Raw genomic sequence first — 18,145 nt, 5'->3', positions numbered from 1 at the left:
TTAGTATTGCTGCGCCAACTGGTGGTCTTTTGGGTTGAGGATAACGATGATCTATATGTAGCTATATGTAGCTATAGCATCATTGGGCTCCACTCCAGCTGCTCCTGGTAGTTCCTCAAAAACACTGAGTTTTTAGTGGATGCACAATCTGTGGAAGCCAACATAGAAATTTCTGAAGAGCCAAAGTTCTTGCAACAAAAACATAGTCCCCAATTAGCTTGTTTTGTTATCACGCGACCCCGTCCCCATTATCTTAAGAGATTATAAAAGAATGAGTGGAGACAGAAGAGAGAATGAGGTTTTTGGCGGGTCGCTCTTGTTGTGTTTATTTTTGCAGTAAATTTAAAGGAGGCCTTTTCACTTTATGTTTTGATTAAATTTAAGATGATATTCCATTCTTGACATCTTTAAATTTACAGTATTCATGGGAGTTTTATTTGGTCATTTTGCTTCTTTTTATTTACTATTTCCCACTTTTTTTTTAAAATTAGATTGCAATAAATCATATAACATTGAACAGATTGACTAAAGTCAAATGACCTGTGGTTCCCACCGATAGCCGTCATTCTGATGGGTTTTTGCTGGCTGCAGCTGAAATATTCCAATGCTCCATGTCACAGAGACAGTAAATACTAAACCCTAAAGATTCTGAAGGCATGATGTAAAATAGTTATGTATAATACAGACATTTGAAGAGACAATTAAGAGAATGTTTCCATGCTTATAAGAGTGGCCGAGGAGCCATTTAGAACTTTATAAAGATGCATTGTGTGATACCAGGAACTAATTTAACTTCAAGGCGAAGCTGCTTCTGCTTTGTCGACCATCGACTGATCTCCTGAAAGTCCACCAGCGCTTTTTAAAAACTGAATTTTTCATCTATGGAGGGAGTAGACGGCAGATGTTTCCACAGATGCTCTTCACCAGTGGTCAGTGAGTGATGCAGCAGATGAGCGGGAGTTGACTGGCTTCAACCAGCTACCGTCTCAATGTCTCCAGCCCATAGTGTGGATTCTCTAGGAGATCAGACAGCAGCTTCAGCTCTGAATCCTGCAGCTGGTTCTGACCCAGGTCCAGTTCTCTGAGATGGGAGGGATTGGACCTCAGCGCCGAGGCCAGAGAGTCACAGCTGATCTCTGATAAGCTACAGCGCATTAATCTAAATAAAGAAGGGAAACTTTTATAAGGTTATAAGTGAAACCAGTATTAATCTGAAACGTTAATCAAAGGCATGATCTGTAAATATTTTATTTAGTTACATCTTAAAAAATGATAATAATATGTAATTACCACAATTCCAACCTCTCAGGTTTGCACTGTTCCAAAGGAGAATATATATTGTTATGGCCCTCACTCTTCCCAGGTTCTCCCACCTCTTCCCTCCCATCTCATCATGGAGATCCATCTCACCTGTGGCTCATCTTTAAAGGCACAACCTGTCTTAGATGACTTCCTGTCTCCCTCACCATCTCCCTCCTCATTGGCTGGTGTCTACCAGGCACCCTCACCTAGTTTTGTCTAATTTTGGTTACCATCTGTTGGCTTTTTCATTGTCCTTAAATCAGTTTATCATGAATAAGTGGTCACCGTGTGGCCCTCCCTCCTGAAGGAACTGGGCACAACACACACACTCAGAAAGTGTGAGGACCCTCGGATGGAATAATGGACATTTTTGAGAATGGTGTTTACCTCAGAGTTTCCAGTCGGCAGTTTGGAAAGTGGAGAAAACCACAGAGCAGCTTCACTCCTGAATCCTGCAGCTTGTTCTCACTCAGGTCCAGTTCTCTGAGATGGGAGGGATTGGACCTCAGCGCCGAGGCCAGAGAGCCACAGCTGATCTCTGATAACCTGCAGCGCCTTAATCTAAATAAAGAAGGGAAACTTTTATAAGGTTATAAGAGAAACCAGTATTAATCTGAAACATTAAGGAAAGGCATGAGCTGTAAATATTTAATTTAGTTACAGGTTAAAAAATGATAGTAATATGTAATTACCACAATTCCAACCTCTCAGGTTTGCACTGTTCCAAAGGAGAATATATATTGTTCTGGCCCTCACTCTTCCCAGGTTCTCCAGACCTCTTTCCCTCCCATCTCATCATGGAGATCCATCTCACCTGTGGCTCATCTTTAAAGGCACAACCTGTCTTAGATGACTTCCTGTCTCCCTCACCATCTCCCTCCTCGTTGGCTGGTGTCTACCAGGCACCCTCACCTAGTTTTGTCTAATTTTGGTTACCATCTGTTGGCTTTTTCATTGTCCTTAAATCAATTTATCATGAATAAGTGGTCCCCGTGTGGCCCTCCCTCCTGAAGGAACTGGGCACAACACACACACTCAGAAAGTGTGAGGACCCTCGGATGGAATAATGGACATTTTTGAGAATGGTGTTTACCTCAGAGTTTCCAGTCGGCAGTTTGGAAAGTGGAGAGAACCACAGAGCAGCGTCACTCCTGGATCAAGCAGCTTGTTCTGACTCAGGTCCAGTTCTCTGAGATGGGAGGGATTGGACCTCAGCGCCGATGCCAGAGAGTCACAGCAGGTCTCCGATAAACTGCAGCTACTTAGTCTAAAATAACAATTATTTTGAGAGAAGACAAATAAAAATCAACATGTACCAGAGCAAAACACAGCTTACAAGCAACAAACCTCTGGTCCTGCACCGGCTTATCTGCCGTATGTTCCTATTTTGGGTTCTTTCAGGGCGGTTGGACAAGATCTACACCGTATGTAAAGTGTGTGTGGGTCAAAATACCTTCCAAGTTTGTGAAACCACATTTCTCAATAGCACTCAACTCTTGTCAGGAGTTGGGACAAAGCGACCCACTCCTGATAGCTTGTGGGCGATGCTGCAGATCCCTACACTCTCTGGTGAAACCAAATCAAAGGTTTTAGACACTGCTGGATGCTGGAAGGGTGGCTATAGTCTGGACGCAGAGTTCCCCTGACTGCACATTTCTCCAACAATGATTGGCAGCTGGTGTCACTTGTTCTCCAGATGAGAGAAGGAAAGAGAGCCCCCCCACAGTGTGTTTGATTGCCCCACTGCAAGCTCAATGCTGCCAGAAAACATTGCAGGAGCATCAATTCCCCTCAGGGCATCAACAAGGACCTCAGGAAAAGGTGCAGCTGCGACCTACTAGAGACAAGCACACTGAGCTGAGATTCAAAGCCCTCTCCTCCCAGAGAAGAGCTTGTTTGTTGGAGGCTCTTCTGGGCGATACCTGGTGCCACAGCTCCAGCTCAGCCCGTCTCTGGAGCTGAGGTGGAGCTTAGCAAGTTTCATGGTTCTCCACACCACTTCCTCTCGCTGAGGACCTTCTCAGCTGGTGGTTTATGCTCCACCTTCCAAGTTGAGCAGGTGATACTTCTGCATTCCTGCCACCAGTGTCTCTGCAGAAAGAGTCTTCTCTACTGTTTTATATTATATTATAGAAAATTAGGATTTTTGGTTGATGTTTTAGATTTTGTTGACTAAGAGCAGGTTTTTCTTTAATAACATAGAAAGATTCGATGAGAAGAGAAAATGTATTATTTTATGAACTACTTCCACTACTATTATATACTGATACTTCCATATTGTCTTAGATTGCAAGCTGCATTTATTGCATCGTTCGTAGAAAGTCATATTTGTGAGGAGAAAAACTCAAATAAGGTCATTTTCTTTAATGATCATTAAAAAGAAGGAGGTGATGAACAAACAGATTTATATAAAAATGTGTAAAAACTTATGCATGGAAACATTTTTAAAATGGTTGCTTTGTGTAGAATCGGTGCAGAATCAACTTGTTGACTTCTGATTTGGACTCCAATGGAAGTGAGGTGCAACAATTGTGGATGCTGAAAGCTTCAGATCTTCATGAAGGTTTCTGTGGTTGGACTGACCTGCTGCCCCTTTAAGAGGGAGGCAGGTTTGGGCTTCTGGCTGGAATGAAGCCACCTAAGATGAGAATGACTGCAGGCTTTCGGTACCAAGGTTTAACAGGGTGCTCACTTCACACTTGGGCTTTTCTCTTTTTTGGGATGGGTTTTCTCAGTAGAGAGGGGCATGGCACACTGCAGCAGCTTTCTTTTTGGGGTTTCTAGTTTTCCTTCTGATCTTTAAAAGACAGGAAGAACCATTTTTGATGTGTCTGAATGTTTGGGCGGTTTTGTGGCCAGCCTAAAATAAAACAAGACATATCTACAACTGATACTTCCTTTCTAGTCATTGATGACCATCCTCACATGGGACAGATTTCCACAACCAATTTAATACTGCAAATCTGTCCTGTGTGGTCTTTTTTCTGAGAACTGTAACACTACGTTTATAACAAAGATCAAACATGTAAACATTTATTGTCTAACTAGTTACACCTGGGAAAGTACTGGATCATCTCTGACTGACCTGAGAGTCTCCAGCTTACAGAGAGGATCCTGCAGAAAACCACAGAGCAGCTTCACTGCTGGATCCTTCAGCTGGTTCTGACTCAGGTCCAGTTCTCTCAGATGGGAGGGATTGGACCTCAGCGCCGAGGCCAGAGAGTCACAGCTGATCTTTGATAAACTGCAGTCACTCAGTCTGGATAAGGATCATGGCAAGAAATGATCTCTTTTTGGAGGAAAAGACATATTACACTTGCTCAAAATCATTATTTCATTTTATTTCATTATTTAATCAGGGCCCTTGGAGTCAGGAGAGCTCTGGCCCCAACTGATAAACTGGGATATTACAGCAACAACATAGTTAAAAAGTATCTATAAATTGACTTTCAATGGCTCATTTAAATTCATACTACACTTCTCTTCTCCAAAAGTCAATGGAGTTTATCTTGAAGCCTTTCATTGTTTAGTTGTTATGTCGAAGATAAAATAAAGCTGACCTGAGAGTCTCCAGCTTACAGAGAGGATCCTGGAGAAAACCACAGAGCAGCTTCACTCCTGGATTCTGCAGCTGGTTCTCACTCAGGTCCAGACCCTCAGATGGGAGGGATTGGACCTCAGCGCCGAGGCCAGAGAGTCACAGCTGATCTCTGATAAACTGCAGTGCGACAACCTAAAAAACCAATAAATGGGGCAAATAAAAACACATTTCTAAATCTGAAAATGAAGAGAAAAGCAGAAAATGTAAAGAAATTTAGAAAAGACCAACAGAGGCCTCCTGACCTGAGCGTCTCCAGTCTGCAGTTTGGATGCATCATTGCAGAAGACAGTAACTTTACTGCAGCATCTGTCAGGCTTTGGTTCTCGCTTAAGCTCAGCTCCCGTAGATGAGAAGGGTTTGACGTCATTGCTGAGGCCACAACTTCCCAATGACTCGTTGAAAGAAAACTACCAGGCAGTCTGTTGTGTATGAAACAAAAATAGTGAGTCAAACTTTGGGATTTCTAATCAACTTATCTGAGAATCTACCTAAACACAAATGTAGCTCATTTCCTGGAAAAGCTAAATTCAACACCGTAGAGCAACAGTTTGAACGACCATCAGATCTGAAATGCAACTGAATTATTCTTAACATTTGTCTTATTTTAGAACAGCTCATAATTACTCAATATTTAAAATGATTATAGCAAATGGTTTAAAGAAACGTGCATCTTTTTATCTGTCTATCGGCTCTTTGGATATTTTGCATTTCATCCAATTTGTACGATCGTGCGTCAAGTCTTAATTCAGCGATCCGATCGATGACATCAGAGTCTCTGGTTGCATCGATTGCCCTCAGCTTCTGTTATATCTGCCTGTTTTCCTTCAAATCATTTTCACTGCACCTTTTGTTGCTAGTGATGAAGTTGCCACCTAACGGGTGTGGAAAGGGTCAAACAACTTTGTGGGTCACATAAAGGCTCCAAACGGAACCGCCACAAAGACCTAAAACACCCATTTAAACCAACGAGGCCGGCTGTTTTTACGTTGAACAAATGAAGCAAAATAGTCACGTGTCATTAGTTAAAATGTGTTTTTCTGTCGTTTGAATACGATGTATACAAACAAACAAAAGTTATTTAATGACATGACAGTAATTTCATGATAGTTAGTTAACTTGTGGCTCCTATTATTCCTGCCTTATGTTGGTTTGTCTGGATTGAACTTTGAACTTATATCCAGCCAGTGTTGAACATTTCTGAATGAATTGTTTTTTTTTTTTTAATTTATGGACGCTGCAATGGAATAAAGAATTGAAGGAATGACCACTGGAGGGGGTATTGCTACCTGACATGATCGGTTGATTTAAACGCCGATGTCCGGCCCGGAAATCTTTACTTACTCGGCCTTCCTGCAGTTCCTCACAGCTGGAATCAGGCGACGTCGTCCCTCCCACTGAGGTGTTGTACTGCTGCAGGTCCAGCTCATCCAGAACCTCCTCTGACATCTGCAGCAGGTAGGCCAGAGCTGAACAGTGGATCACTGACAGTCTCCTCTGTGATTTCTTCCCCAACTTCAGGAATGATGCGATCTCCTGATGGACTGACTGATCCTTCATCTCCATCAGACAGTGGAAGATGTTGATGCTTCTGTCTGGGGAGATTTTATCACTGTTCACCTCCTTCAGGTTGTTGAGGACCTTCTGGATGGTTTCTGGGTGGTCTCCGTCTGATCCAACAGTCCACCCAAGATCCTCTGATTGGACTCCAGAGAGAGACCATGAAGGAAGCGAACAAACAAGTCCAGGTGGCCATTTTTACTTTTGAGAGATTTCATTAGTGCTCTCCTGAGGAAGTCATCAAGAGATGTGGCTGGATCGTTATTAACAACCCAGCAAACCGGAAAAAGTCGTTTGGTTTCAAATATTTTAGGAAAGACTCCATAATCCTTTTATTCTTGATGGTGTAAAGGTGGAACATGTAGACGGCAGCCAGAAACTCCTGAATGCTCAGATGAACAAAGCAGTAGACTGATTTCTGGAAGATCACACTCTCTCTCTTGAAGATCTCTGTACAAACTCCTGAGTACACCGACACCTCGGAGACGTCCAGTCCACATTGCTCCAGGTCTTCTGAGTAGAACATGATGTTTCCTTTCTCCAGATGTTCAAACGCCAGCCGACCCAACTTCAGAAGGAGTTCTTTGTCAGCCTCAGTCAGTTCCTCTGGTCTCTGCTTTCCTCCATACTTCTGCTTCTTCCTCTTTATCTGAACCCTCAGGAAGTGTGAGTAGAGGTCAGTCAGGGTTTTGGGCAGCTCTCCTCTCTGGTCTCTGGTCATCATGTCCTCCAGAACTATAGCAGTGATCCAGCAGAAAACTGGGATCAGACACATGATGTGGAGGCTCCTGGAGGCCTTGATGTGTGAGATGATTCTCTTGGACAGATCTTCATCACTGAACCTCCTCCTGAAGTACTCCTCCTTCTGGGAGTCAGTGAAGCCTCGTACTTCTGTGATCCTGTCAACACACGAGGGAGGAATCTGATGGCTGCTGCAGGTCTGGAGGTGATCCAGATGAGAGCTGAGGGAAGCAGGTTCCCCTGGATGAGGTTCACCAGGAGCACGTCAACGGACGATACTTGTGTGACATCAGAGATGAGCTGATGCTTGTTGAAATCCAGTGAAAATCTGCTTTCATCCAGGCCATCAAAGATGAACAGAAGTTTCCAGACAGTCAGATCTTCTGCTCTGATCTTCTGTAATGTTGGATGGAAAACATGAAGCAGTGAGAGAAGACTGTGCTGCTCATCTCTGATCAAGTTCAGCTCCCTGCATGAGAGCGGAAGCACCAGACTGATGTCTTGGTTCTCCAAACCTTCTGCCCAGTCCAGACTGAACTTCTGCACTGAGAAGGTTTTTCCAACGCCGGCGACACCGTTGGTCAGAACCACTCTGATGTGTCTCTGTTGCTCAGATAAGACTTTGAAGATGTCCTGGCACTTGATTGGAGTGTCCTGGATGTTCTTCTTGGAGGTTATCTCAAGCTGTCTCACCTCATGTTGTGTGTCCACCTCCTCACTTTGTCCCTCAGTGATGTAGAGCTCAGTGTAGATCTTGTTCAGCAGGGTTCCACTTCCTGCTTCATGAGTTCCTTCAGTCACATGTTCACATCTTCTCTTCAGACTCATCTTATGACCTTCTATCACCTCCTGCAGATCACTTCCTGAACATAAGTAAACCATTGATTTCCATCTATAATAAATCATCAACACAACTACAAAATTCATGACATCACAAGTTCAATTTATATTGAACAATTTTACTTTGTTTGGGCTTCATTTCAGCATCTCCAGATCTGCTTCCAGATTGTGAACAAGAGGACTCTCCTGGTGGAGCTGCCTGGTCCCAGTTTGATAGGATGTGCTCCCCCCTCTCACTATGAAACACATCTCTATTAGTCCTTTGATTTATAGGATGAAAAAACCTGATCAAGACTCAATATTGTTCCAGCATTTATGTCTGAATTCATCTTTCAGTTTAAAACATGATTCTTGTTTCTAATCAACAATATTCACATTAAGTATGTAACTATATGACTGTCTGAGGTTTAAGTGTTAAACATCTCCAATAATAAACTCACAACCTGCTGCTGTTAATGTGACTAACAGCTGGCACACAAACACATCATCACGCTTTAGTTTTCTTACATTTTGTCTGAACTTCTGAAGGTTATTCCTCCATCTTTGGACAGGTCACTCTTCAGGGACACCCAGCTGGGCACTGTGGACTCTGCTCTGTCCTCGTCCATCCTGAGGAAACATCAGAAATAGTGATGAGACTGTGATGAAGGTAAATAATCTGGAGAGGTTGTAGTTAACTCACTGCATTTTTGTCAAACAGGAACATTTCTAATACATTCTGGATAACAACTGAATCAATAAATCAATGATGTCTCTGTATAATTTTCATGTTTTCAGAGTTTAAGCTGCTTTTTTTAACTGTTCCCTGCAGTGAGAAAAGAACTGGCACCTTTTCCGGCCCCTCATCCTGCAGCACTGAATGTGCTCTAAAGTTCTTTCCAGAGCAAACGTCTCTGCACTTGCAGCAACATGTTGTAGTCATGGATCCGTGAGGAGAACCGGATACAGGAAACGCCCCCACTTTGATCCCAAAACCCAACTGGTGGCCAACGGTGGTCCGGCAACGACGGGGACGCTGGTCCATCGGGCCGACAACACTGGTTTTCCACAGGCCAACATGGTGAAAGGACTGTGCACCGTTTCATTTTAAGGACGTGATGAATTTCATTTTTCACGATAGTAGAGGCTAATACCTACAAAATGATGTTTTGTGTGGTTGTGAAATGTTCTAAGGCAGAGTTATGTGGTTCAGAAAACCTTACTTTAAAGGTGAGCCTTGAGGTCCAATACCAAAGTTGAAAGGGCGGTCTTTGGACTTGTTGCTTTTCATGGACACACAGCTGGACACTGTGGACTCTGCTCTCTCTTCCTCTTCCATCACACATTTGCTCATTTTTAAATGTGAGTCTAAACGGTTAAGCAGGAACAGTCTGCTGACACAGAAAATAAGATTAAAGAACATGATTCTCAGCATGAAGACAAGCAGAGGTCTGTCCAATGACGTATTGTCGGCTCATTCACATCAAAATCTATTATATGATGTAACCCTGTACATCATACAGGCCACATATATATTGGGAAAAAGTTTAGGGACATCTTAAAAGTTTACACCATGTTAAATATAAATAGTTGTGGAAAAAATGTTTCTCCTGGGTGTTTCAAAGGTGCGGTGGCATTAGACGGACGCACACAAATACAGATTAAATCATTTTTTATCTGGTTATGGTTTACAAGAAAACCTAAATTCTTTCAAGATGTCAGTTCTCAACATTAAATTCAACAAATAAGATGAGAATGCATTCAAAACTAAACAGAAATACGTCATCACATCATCAAAGTGGGTCAAATGCAGCATCATCTTCTGTCATCTCAGACAGGATTCCAAGAAGAGGATCTTCATTTTCAACAACGCACCTTGACATCTCATCATGGCTCGTCTGTCAGATTACAAGCAGCTTTTTTTGATCAGGTGCATCATGTTTCTCACGAACACATGATGGTGCTGGAAAAAACATTTGTAGCCTGACCTAGAGGTCAAAACTCTGCATGGCGTGCACAGCTACTAGTTGCAGCTGGTGGTTGTGGCGGAGGAGATCCCAAACATATCTAGCAAGCTTGTTTTGGAGCAGAGCTTGTCCACCACCTCTGACCCCACTCATCACAGAAGTCCCACCATATCCATGGCCAGGTGTGTTGGCAGCATTGGAGCCAGCCTCAGGAAAAAGGTGTGTCAATATCTCAGAAGTGATGCATCAAGTTGACACAACCCAACAGAAGTCAAGCAACCCAACATGCTGAATAGAATAGATGACACACAGCAAAGGGCAAAAAACACCCCATTCTGCTCAGACTAATCTTATCTGACCACATGTACAAGACCAAAATATCAAAACACCATGGGTTTAGGTTTCATTTCGTTTTCTTGACTGCTTTATTCAAAACAGTTGTTAAAACAATAAAATGGAATGCCTTGATCTCTCCCTCTTTACATACTCTCCTTTTTTAAATAAAGGATTGATTGTCCCCCTGGTGGAGGGACAAAGAGAGGAGGCTAAAACTTCCGCGTTGTGTCCCTCTTTCCGTGGATTTTTCCACTAACTGCAAATAATATTGTCGACTTATTGTGAGTATTAAAATGTGCTTCCTCAACCTCTAAAATGTTGGCTCAGGTTTAGCGGAAAACGCAGTTAGAGGAAACACGGTACAAAGTTTGATCATCCGTCACAACATTCCCGTCGACCAGCCGCAATGTGCGTCCGAAACACGCGCACGCTCATTGCGAACACGCAGGTTATTAAGCCGCATCTCGCAGCGGAACATTGATTCGAGACGACAGCAGTGAAAGAACCAAATGCTACCTGAATATTAGAGGTTTTCCATCAGGGCTCGGTCACTCAAGATGGAGCCCGAAGTTGAGAACTTTCACTTTCGCTTCTTCTTCCTCTACACGTCACGTGTTTGTGTTTTGATCGCGTCATCTTCAGCACAAGCGCCTCTCTTCAGAACAATTTGGTCCACGTTTTAACTGAAATACTGGGAAACAACTGGAGTTCGTCTGACAGATGTTCGTTTTTGGGTGCGGAATCAAACTGTGTCAACTTTTTGATCTATAGGATCCCCTCTGGTTCAAAGTGTCCCTATAGGATATTGACAGTACTGACATTTTGGGGGCTGCACACACCTCTTAATTGTGGCAAATTTAAAAGAAAACAGTTTTTAAAAATCAGCTGAAAAATGAAGACGCAAAACTATGACAGCATAAAGAACCGATCAGGGTTTCTCTCTTTAAATGAATATGAAGCTTTTTAAAAAAAGTTTCTCTGTGAATTTTAATATCTCAAACTACAATTTTTATTAAAATGTCTGCAGAGGGTGAAGGATTAATTAGGTAATGAAATGTAAGACAAGGATGTGGATTATAAATGAACAAATAGTTACCTTAATTCCATCTGTTATGGTTGATCTTCGGCTCTTGTCTGATTTAAATGACGGCTTTTTGACAACTTATTTTTTTTGCAGTAGCAAATTACTGAAACTACAGCAACTACGACTCCAACTTTGACACCAATTCCAACCGGGTCAGTTTGATTTTCAGTTGAAATTCAAAGAAATTCAGGTCAACACTCAAACCTAATAATGATTCTTCATTAAATCAGCTGACTGATGACATGAAGATGCTTTTTATAAACTTTTGTGGTGGTTTTGGGTTCATTATTTTCCTTTTGCTGCTTTACATCTACTTCATGAGGTCACTTTCAATCTGTCAATTTGAGCTGGTTGAACTTTGACCCACCGACTGTCTCACCTGGACTCTTGCTGATGGTCAACGCCGTGATGGTGACGTATGTTTCCTCGCCGTTACTGAGGTCACATGTGTACGTTCCCTCCTGGGGTGAAGACACATGTTGCAACGTGAGGTCACCTGACTGGGACACATTCTTCACGTGATGCTTCCAGCTGTCTGACACCAGATCATCGGCACCGACTGTGCGATTCAGGATGATCTCTGCCTGGTTGAACCTCCAGGTGATCTGTGATCCCAGCTGGTCTTTGTTGTCATAGTATGAATGGATGATATTTTTGTCAGGCATTTGCATCCAGCGGATGAGAGTATCTCCTCCAGGGAGGAAAGTGCACGGAAGGATGCATCTTTGTCCCACAACACAGATTCTTGATTCTGTGAAGCAACAGATGAAGAAGCACCATCAACCTTCAGATTAATATTTGACTCGGCCGTGTGAAGGTGTGGACTTTGGAATGTGAGCAGAGCGCAGGCAGGTTCCACAAGATTCCAGAGTTGAGCTGTTCAGGTTTCTGTTTCATTTGCTGCTACATTTTAGTCCTTTTCAGCCTAAAAGTGTATTTCTTTTAAAACTCGGTTCAGCCAGGTGAATATTGTGGGATCTGGGTGTGAAGGCGCCTGCAGTGCTGTGTGTGAGCTTCAGGAGCTTCAACGCCTGCTGACATTACTGATGTTCCACCGCTGATCTGGAGCTTATTTACTCATTTCAGCAAAAGTTAGATCCCACTGAATGAGCCCACTTTATTTTCTAAAAAGTTTAACGTTGACACTGATCAAAGAAACTGGAGCAAATCTTCATAATTATGAGAGATTCTATCTTTAGATTTCAATAAGGAGCTAAAAATGAATTTCATCTTTGTTCAAACACTGATTCAACAAGGGTCACTCACCTCCCCCCCTCAAAGTCCACAGGAAAATTAGCCCACCAGCAACTGGGGACGCTGATACGTTGACATGATTTCCATTAAAATCCAGTACGGGAATGGTTCAGTGGCAGCAGAGTCCAGGTCTGATCGGTGTGTGTGTGTGTGTGTGTGTGTGATCACAGTGTAACTCACGCCTGTAGTTTGTACATTAGACTTTGTCCCTGTTGTGCAGCAACTCGTAAACAGTGGTTCTGGAAGTTAGACACCAGAAAACAACCCTGACAGTTGTGTAAAGTTTTCCTTTGAATGTATGTAAAAAAAAACCCATGTTTTTCTAATATTACAAAGGAAGCTTTGATTAAGTATTGATAAGGATTTTTTCATTTTTGGTTATTGTTCATAAAAAAGTGGGAAAAGAGGAAGAAACGAAATGTAAACAATCCAGAAAAACAAGATTTCTCTCATTTCAGAGGTAAAGAGGTGACAGAGACGATGATTAGTCCTTTTAATAGCAAAATATTTAACAGTGCTAATACAGCAAATGTTCAGTTTCTGAAAACTTGCTAAACGTTTCCCACAGAAACTTCTCCGATTCCCCTTGGCAACTGTAATAAAACAGCACCTTTATTTCTTCAACAGAGGGGAAAAAAGACCAAAACCATCAAAGCCATCTGTGTGTTTTTTTCATGTTAGTTTGGTGGTTGGTACTCAGGCTTTCTGGGTGGTTTTTATCATGTTCAGGTTAATTCTGAGGTGTTCTGGACTCCTGAGGGTCTGTTGGTGCTGCTCACAGCCAGCGGCCGCTTCCTTCCGTCGAGTCTGTTGGAGTCAAAGTTGAAAGAGTTCATATTCACGTTAATCTTGGGACCTTAGCTGTTTTATCACTACCATTTAGCGAATAACTATGTGATTTTGAATGTCTGTCTCCCAGAATTGATCAATTCTACAGATTTATGGTCTTTTTTTTCAACTTTTTGTTGCCATTTCCCATTTTGATCCTGACGGATTGTGGTTTCTCTTCTCTGGCGCCGCCATGTGGCTTCACGCAGAACTGTAGATTCTTTATTTCACTGACCTTTGACCAAATGAAGCTCTGCTGCCCCGTAGTTTGAGCTGCAGAGGCGGGTGGCCCATAGGGGGCGCTGGGGCACCGCCCTCCTGAAGTGGTGGGAAAAATTTTATATATAATTTTCTTTTACAGAATGTTATTATCATCAATGTCATTTAAGTGTATTTAAACTGTATACACATCATTTCCACCAACTGACTCTCATTCAACAGTGAATTTCCACTGACAGGACAAACTGGTATCATTTAGTCCAGGGGTCCCCAGACTCTTTCCTGTGAGGGCCACATAACTTTCCCCTTCTCTGATCAGGGGCCAGTGTCAGTTTGTAACAGAAACAGTCTGAGGATTGCAGGAGTGTCTAAACGTAAAAATGTATTGTTTTCAAGAAAGCACAATCAAATAACCCTTTCTGGATTCTTCACAGAACAAAAGTCAGGAATAAATAATAACACTATTAATGAAATAAATCATAACCAAATAACCCTCTCTGGGTTCGTCACAAAAAATTAATTCAAATTCTTTCATCTTCTGCTGCAGCTGGGCGTTTACATTACCCCCGATTTCTTCAATGTGTCTGGTGATTGTACTCGCTGATACACTCACGGCATTAAAGACATCTTTCTTCTCGGGACACACCACCTCCGCCACAGCGTTTATGCATTTCTTGACAAACTCTCCATCAGTGAAAGGTTTACGGCTGCTTGCTATCAGTGGAGCAGCCTGAAAGCTGGCCCCAACAGATGCCTGGTTCAGCTGAGCTTGGCGTACAAATGTATTCTGCTGAGCTAACGGTCCACTTGTTCGCTTTGAGAGTTTGTCTGTTCGCATTTGGCCTTGCAAGCTATCGTACTTGTCTTTGTGATGGGGTTCATAGTGTCACTGCAGATTGTATTGTTTGAATACCGCCACCTCCTCTTGACAGATGAGTCAGGCAGCCTTTTCTTTGCATTGAACAAAGAAATAATGGTTTGTCCACTGCAGGTTAAATGTCCTGTGTTCTGAATCAATTTTTCTCTGAACTAATCTTTTCGCCATTATTCTGTTCTCTCTTTGAGAGGGGCGGATTAAGGATTTTTTTGTTTGTTCTGTACTTCATATGTAGCATATGAACTTTACACACTACTATAATAGGACTTTAATATCTTCATGGAAGAATTGAATTTTTATATGGCTGCTTTTAACTTGTTGACACTTCTGCACTTTAGAGACATTTCCAGTAACCACATAATAAGATGAAGGGCCTGATTTACTTTATTTTTTTTATTCATTATATACATCATTATCGTTTAAATATATTTTTCTATTATCTAAGGTATTTTTCTCCTTTATGATTATTTTGATCTCTAGGTGCATCTTTGTCTGTATTTTCTACATATTAAATATTTTCATTGAGAGAAAAATAATGACTTCAGCACCAGCGTTCACAGAACGTAACTGAACATTTGTAAAATATGACACCAAATACACAAACAATATTGGTCATTGAAACACATCAAAGGATCCTTTTCCCACAAACTCTCATGTTTTTACAGTGTTAATCCTGAATGTGATCTGAAGTTACAGACCTTCTTTAGCTCATGTAACTGATCAGCCTTTATCATCAGCAGCTTCCCCAATAAACCAGCTGCTTATAAAGAGACTAAAACTGACCCGTCCACTCTTTCATTCCTCAGTAGAACTTCTGGAGACCTCCCTCAGGTGTCCAAGTCACTGAATATCAAATATCTGGATCTGGCTTCCCTGTACGACATGATGGAAAGCCTCAAACCTTCTGAAGCTGGACCTGTGTGCTGATTCTCCAGGTCCTTTTGATGGTTGAGGTCAGTTTTCATGGACTGTGATTGTCTGATGGCGCCGTTTTAAGCCTTTAAACATCATTTTTCAGTGGAGAAGCAACAGTCGTCTCCTGGTGTCCCTTTGACCTGAAGCCTCCAGACATCGTGTTGGTGTGTCGGATCATGTTGCTGAGTTGAGCATCTCCTCTTCTTCATCAGAGCTGCTCCTGACTCTCGTTTCAAATTCATCAGGTTTTCCATTTCCGTGCTGGCAAATTTAAAAGAAATCAGTTTTTAAAAATCAGCTGAAAAATGAAGACGCAAAACTATGACAGCATAAAGAACCGATCAGGGTTTCTCTCTTAAATGAATATGAAGCTTTTCTTTTATTTCACATCAGTTTCTCTGTGAATTTTAAAATCTTGAACTGCAACTTTTATTAAAATGTCTGCAGAGGGTGAAGGATTAATTAGGTAATGAAATGTGAGACGAGGATGTGGATTATAAATGAACAAATAGTTACCTTAATTCCATCTGTTGTGGTTGATCTTTGGCTTTTGTCTGATTTTAATGACGGCTTTTTGACAACTTTATTTTTTTATATTTGCAGAAGCAAATTACAGCAACTGCAACAACTACGACTCCAACAATGACTCCAACAATGACACCAATTCCAACCGGGTCAATTTGACTTTCAGCTGAAATTCAAAGAAATTCAGGTCAACACTCAAACCTTAATGATGATTATTCATTAAATCAGCTGACTGATGACATGAAGATGCTTTTTATAAACTTTTGTGGTGGTTTTGTGTTCATTATTTTCCTTTTTCTGCTTTACATCTACTTCATGAGGTCACTTTTAATCTGTCAAATTTGAGCTGGTTTAACTTTGACCCTCCGACTGTCTCACCTGGACTCTCGCTGACGGTCAACGCCGTGATGGTGACGTATGTTTCCTCGCCGTTACTGAGGTCACATGTGTACGTTCCCTCCTGGGGTGAAGACACATGTTGCAACGTGAGGTCACCTGACTGGGACACATTCTTCACATGATGCTTCCAGCTGTCTGACACCAGATTATCGGCACCGACTGTGCGATTCAGGATGATCTCTGCCTGGTTGAATCTCCAGGTGAGATCTGCCACTGTCGTGTTTAATTGGGGGCAGAATATTGTTGTTTCATGGGCCGACACAGTGACGGGACCTCAGATGAAGACAGATAAAAGAGGAAAATAAGTTTATAGCGACGCCTCATGAAGGATCTTTCAGTAAACAGCAGAAACACCTACGTGCTTTAAACAAAGTGGTTTTCCTTTTGTTTCTGCCAGCGCTGACGGTGCAGCTGTAGCTCAGAGCAGTCGAGTTCTTGTCAATCGTAGAGCTGATCTTGTAGAGCCCATCTTCCATCAGCTGGACCTCAGGTTTTGTGGATCCCTCATGGGGGAGGGAGGGTTTGTGGACCAGCTGAGCTCAGGTTCTGGGTAGATCCTCTCTGAGCTGCAGGTGATTGTGTCATTTACCTGCTTGATGTTGACGTTACGGATCAGAGCTGCAAAGACAAAGAAGAAGGAACATCTTCTGTGTGAGTTGGTCCAAAAGAACACAATCACATACTCTTCAGAAATACTGCTGGATCACTTCCTGGGTGGTGGAGACTGACCTTCCACCTTCAGCTCTATGAACTTCTCTGAGTTGTCAATGTCAGTGCTGCTGTAACACATGTATCGACCTTGGTCCTCCACCTTCACCCACATCAGCAGCAGCGAGGCGTTCCCTCTGGAGATCTGGTCCTGGAAGAGTGAAGTCCGGCTTTGGAAAGATGGTATCTGTGATCCCAGCTGGTCTTTGTTGTAAAGGTATAAATGGACGCATTTGTTGTTAGACATTTGAATCCAGCGGATGAGAGTATTATTTCCAGGGAGGAAAGTGCACGGAAGGATGCATCTTTGTCCCACAACACAGACTGTTGATTCTGTGAAGCAACAGATGAAGAAGCACCATCAACCTTCAGATTAATATTTGACTCGGTCGTGTGAAGGTGTGGACTTTGGAATGTGAGCAGAACGCAGGCAGGTTCCACAAGATTCCAGAGCTCAGCTGTTCAGGTTTCTGTTCATTTGCTGCTACATTTTAGTCCTTTTTAGCCTAAAAGTGTATTTCTTTTAAAACTCGGTTCAGCCCAGGTGAATATTGTGAGGATCTGGGTGTGAAGGCCCCTGCAGTGCTGTGTGTGAGCTTCAGGAGCTTCAACGCCTGCTGACATTACTGATGTTCCACCGCTGATCTGGAGCTTATTTACTCATTTCAGCAAAAGTTAGATCCCACTGAATGAGCCCACTTTATTTTCTAAAAAGTTTAACATTGACACTGATCAAAGAAACTGGAGCAAATCTTCATAATTATGAGAGATTCTATCTTTAGATTTCAATAAGGAGCTAAAAATGAATTTCATCTTTGTTCAAACACTGATTCAACAAGGGTCACTCACCTCCCCCCCTCAAAGTCCACAGGAAAATTAGGCCCACCAGCAACAGAGGACGCTGATACGTTGACATGATTTCCATTAAAATCCAGTACAGGAATGTTTCAGTGGCAGCAGAGTCCAGCTGGTCTGATCAGTGTGTGTGTGTGTGTGTGTGTGAGATCACAGTG

General features: G+C 42.3%; 1 protein-coding gene and 1 long non-coding RNA gene across 2 annotated transcripts in view; both read right to left on the bottom strand.

Annotated features, from left to right (window-relative positions):
• Positions 1-18,145, bottom strand: part of LOC130513406 (uncharacterized) — a 328,720-nt gene that overhangs the window by 30,395 nt on the left and 280,180 nt on the right. Inside the window, exon 16 of the mRNA XM_057012116.1 lies at positions 8,549-8,650. Within this exon, the coding sequence (XP_056868096.1) occupies positions 8,549-8,650 (102 nt within the window). The remainder of the gene's footprint in view (positions 1-8,548; positions 8,651-18,145) is intronic.
• On the bottom strand, positions 14,952-16,697 carry LOC130513543 (uncharacterized). The gene is made up of 3 exons (XR_008946741.1): positions 16,404-16,697; positions 16,017-16,191; positions 14,952-15,761 (listed from the first exon to the last, which is right to left on the bottom strand). It is a non-coding gene; the product is annotated as an uncharacterized LOC130513543 (long non-coding RNA).

Source organism: Takifugu flavidus, chromosome 17, assembly GCF_003711565.1.
Source record: "Takifugu flavidus isolate HTHZ2018 chromosome 17, ASM371156v2, whole genome shotgun sequence".
Lineage (NCBI taxonomy): Eukaryota > Metazoa > Chordata > Actinopteri > Tetraodontiformes > Tetraodontidae > Takifugu > Takifugu flavidus.
The sequence above is the reverse complement of the archived record's forward strand: the minus strand, read 5'-3'. Positions and strand labels throughout refer to the sequence as shown.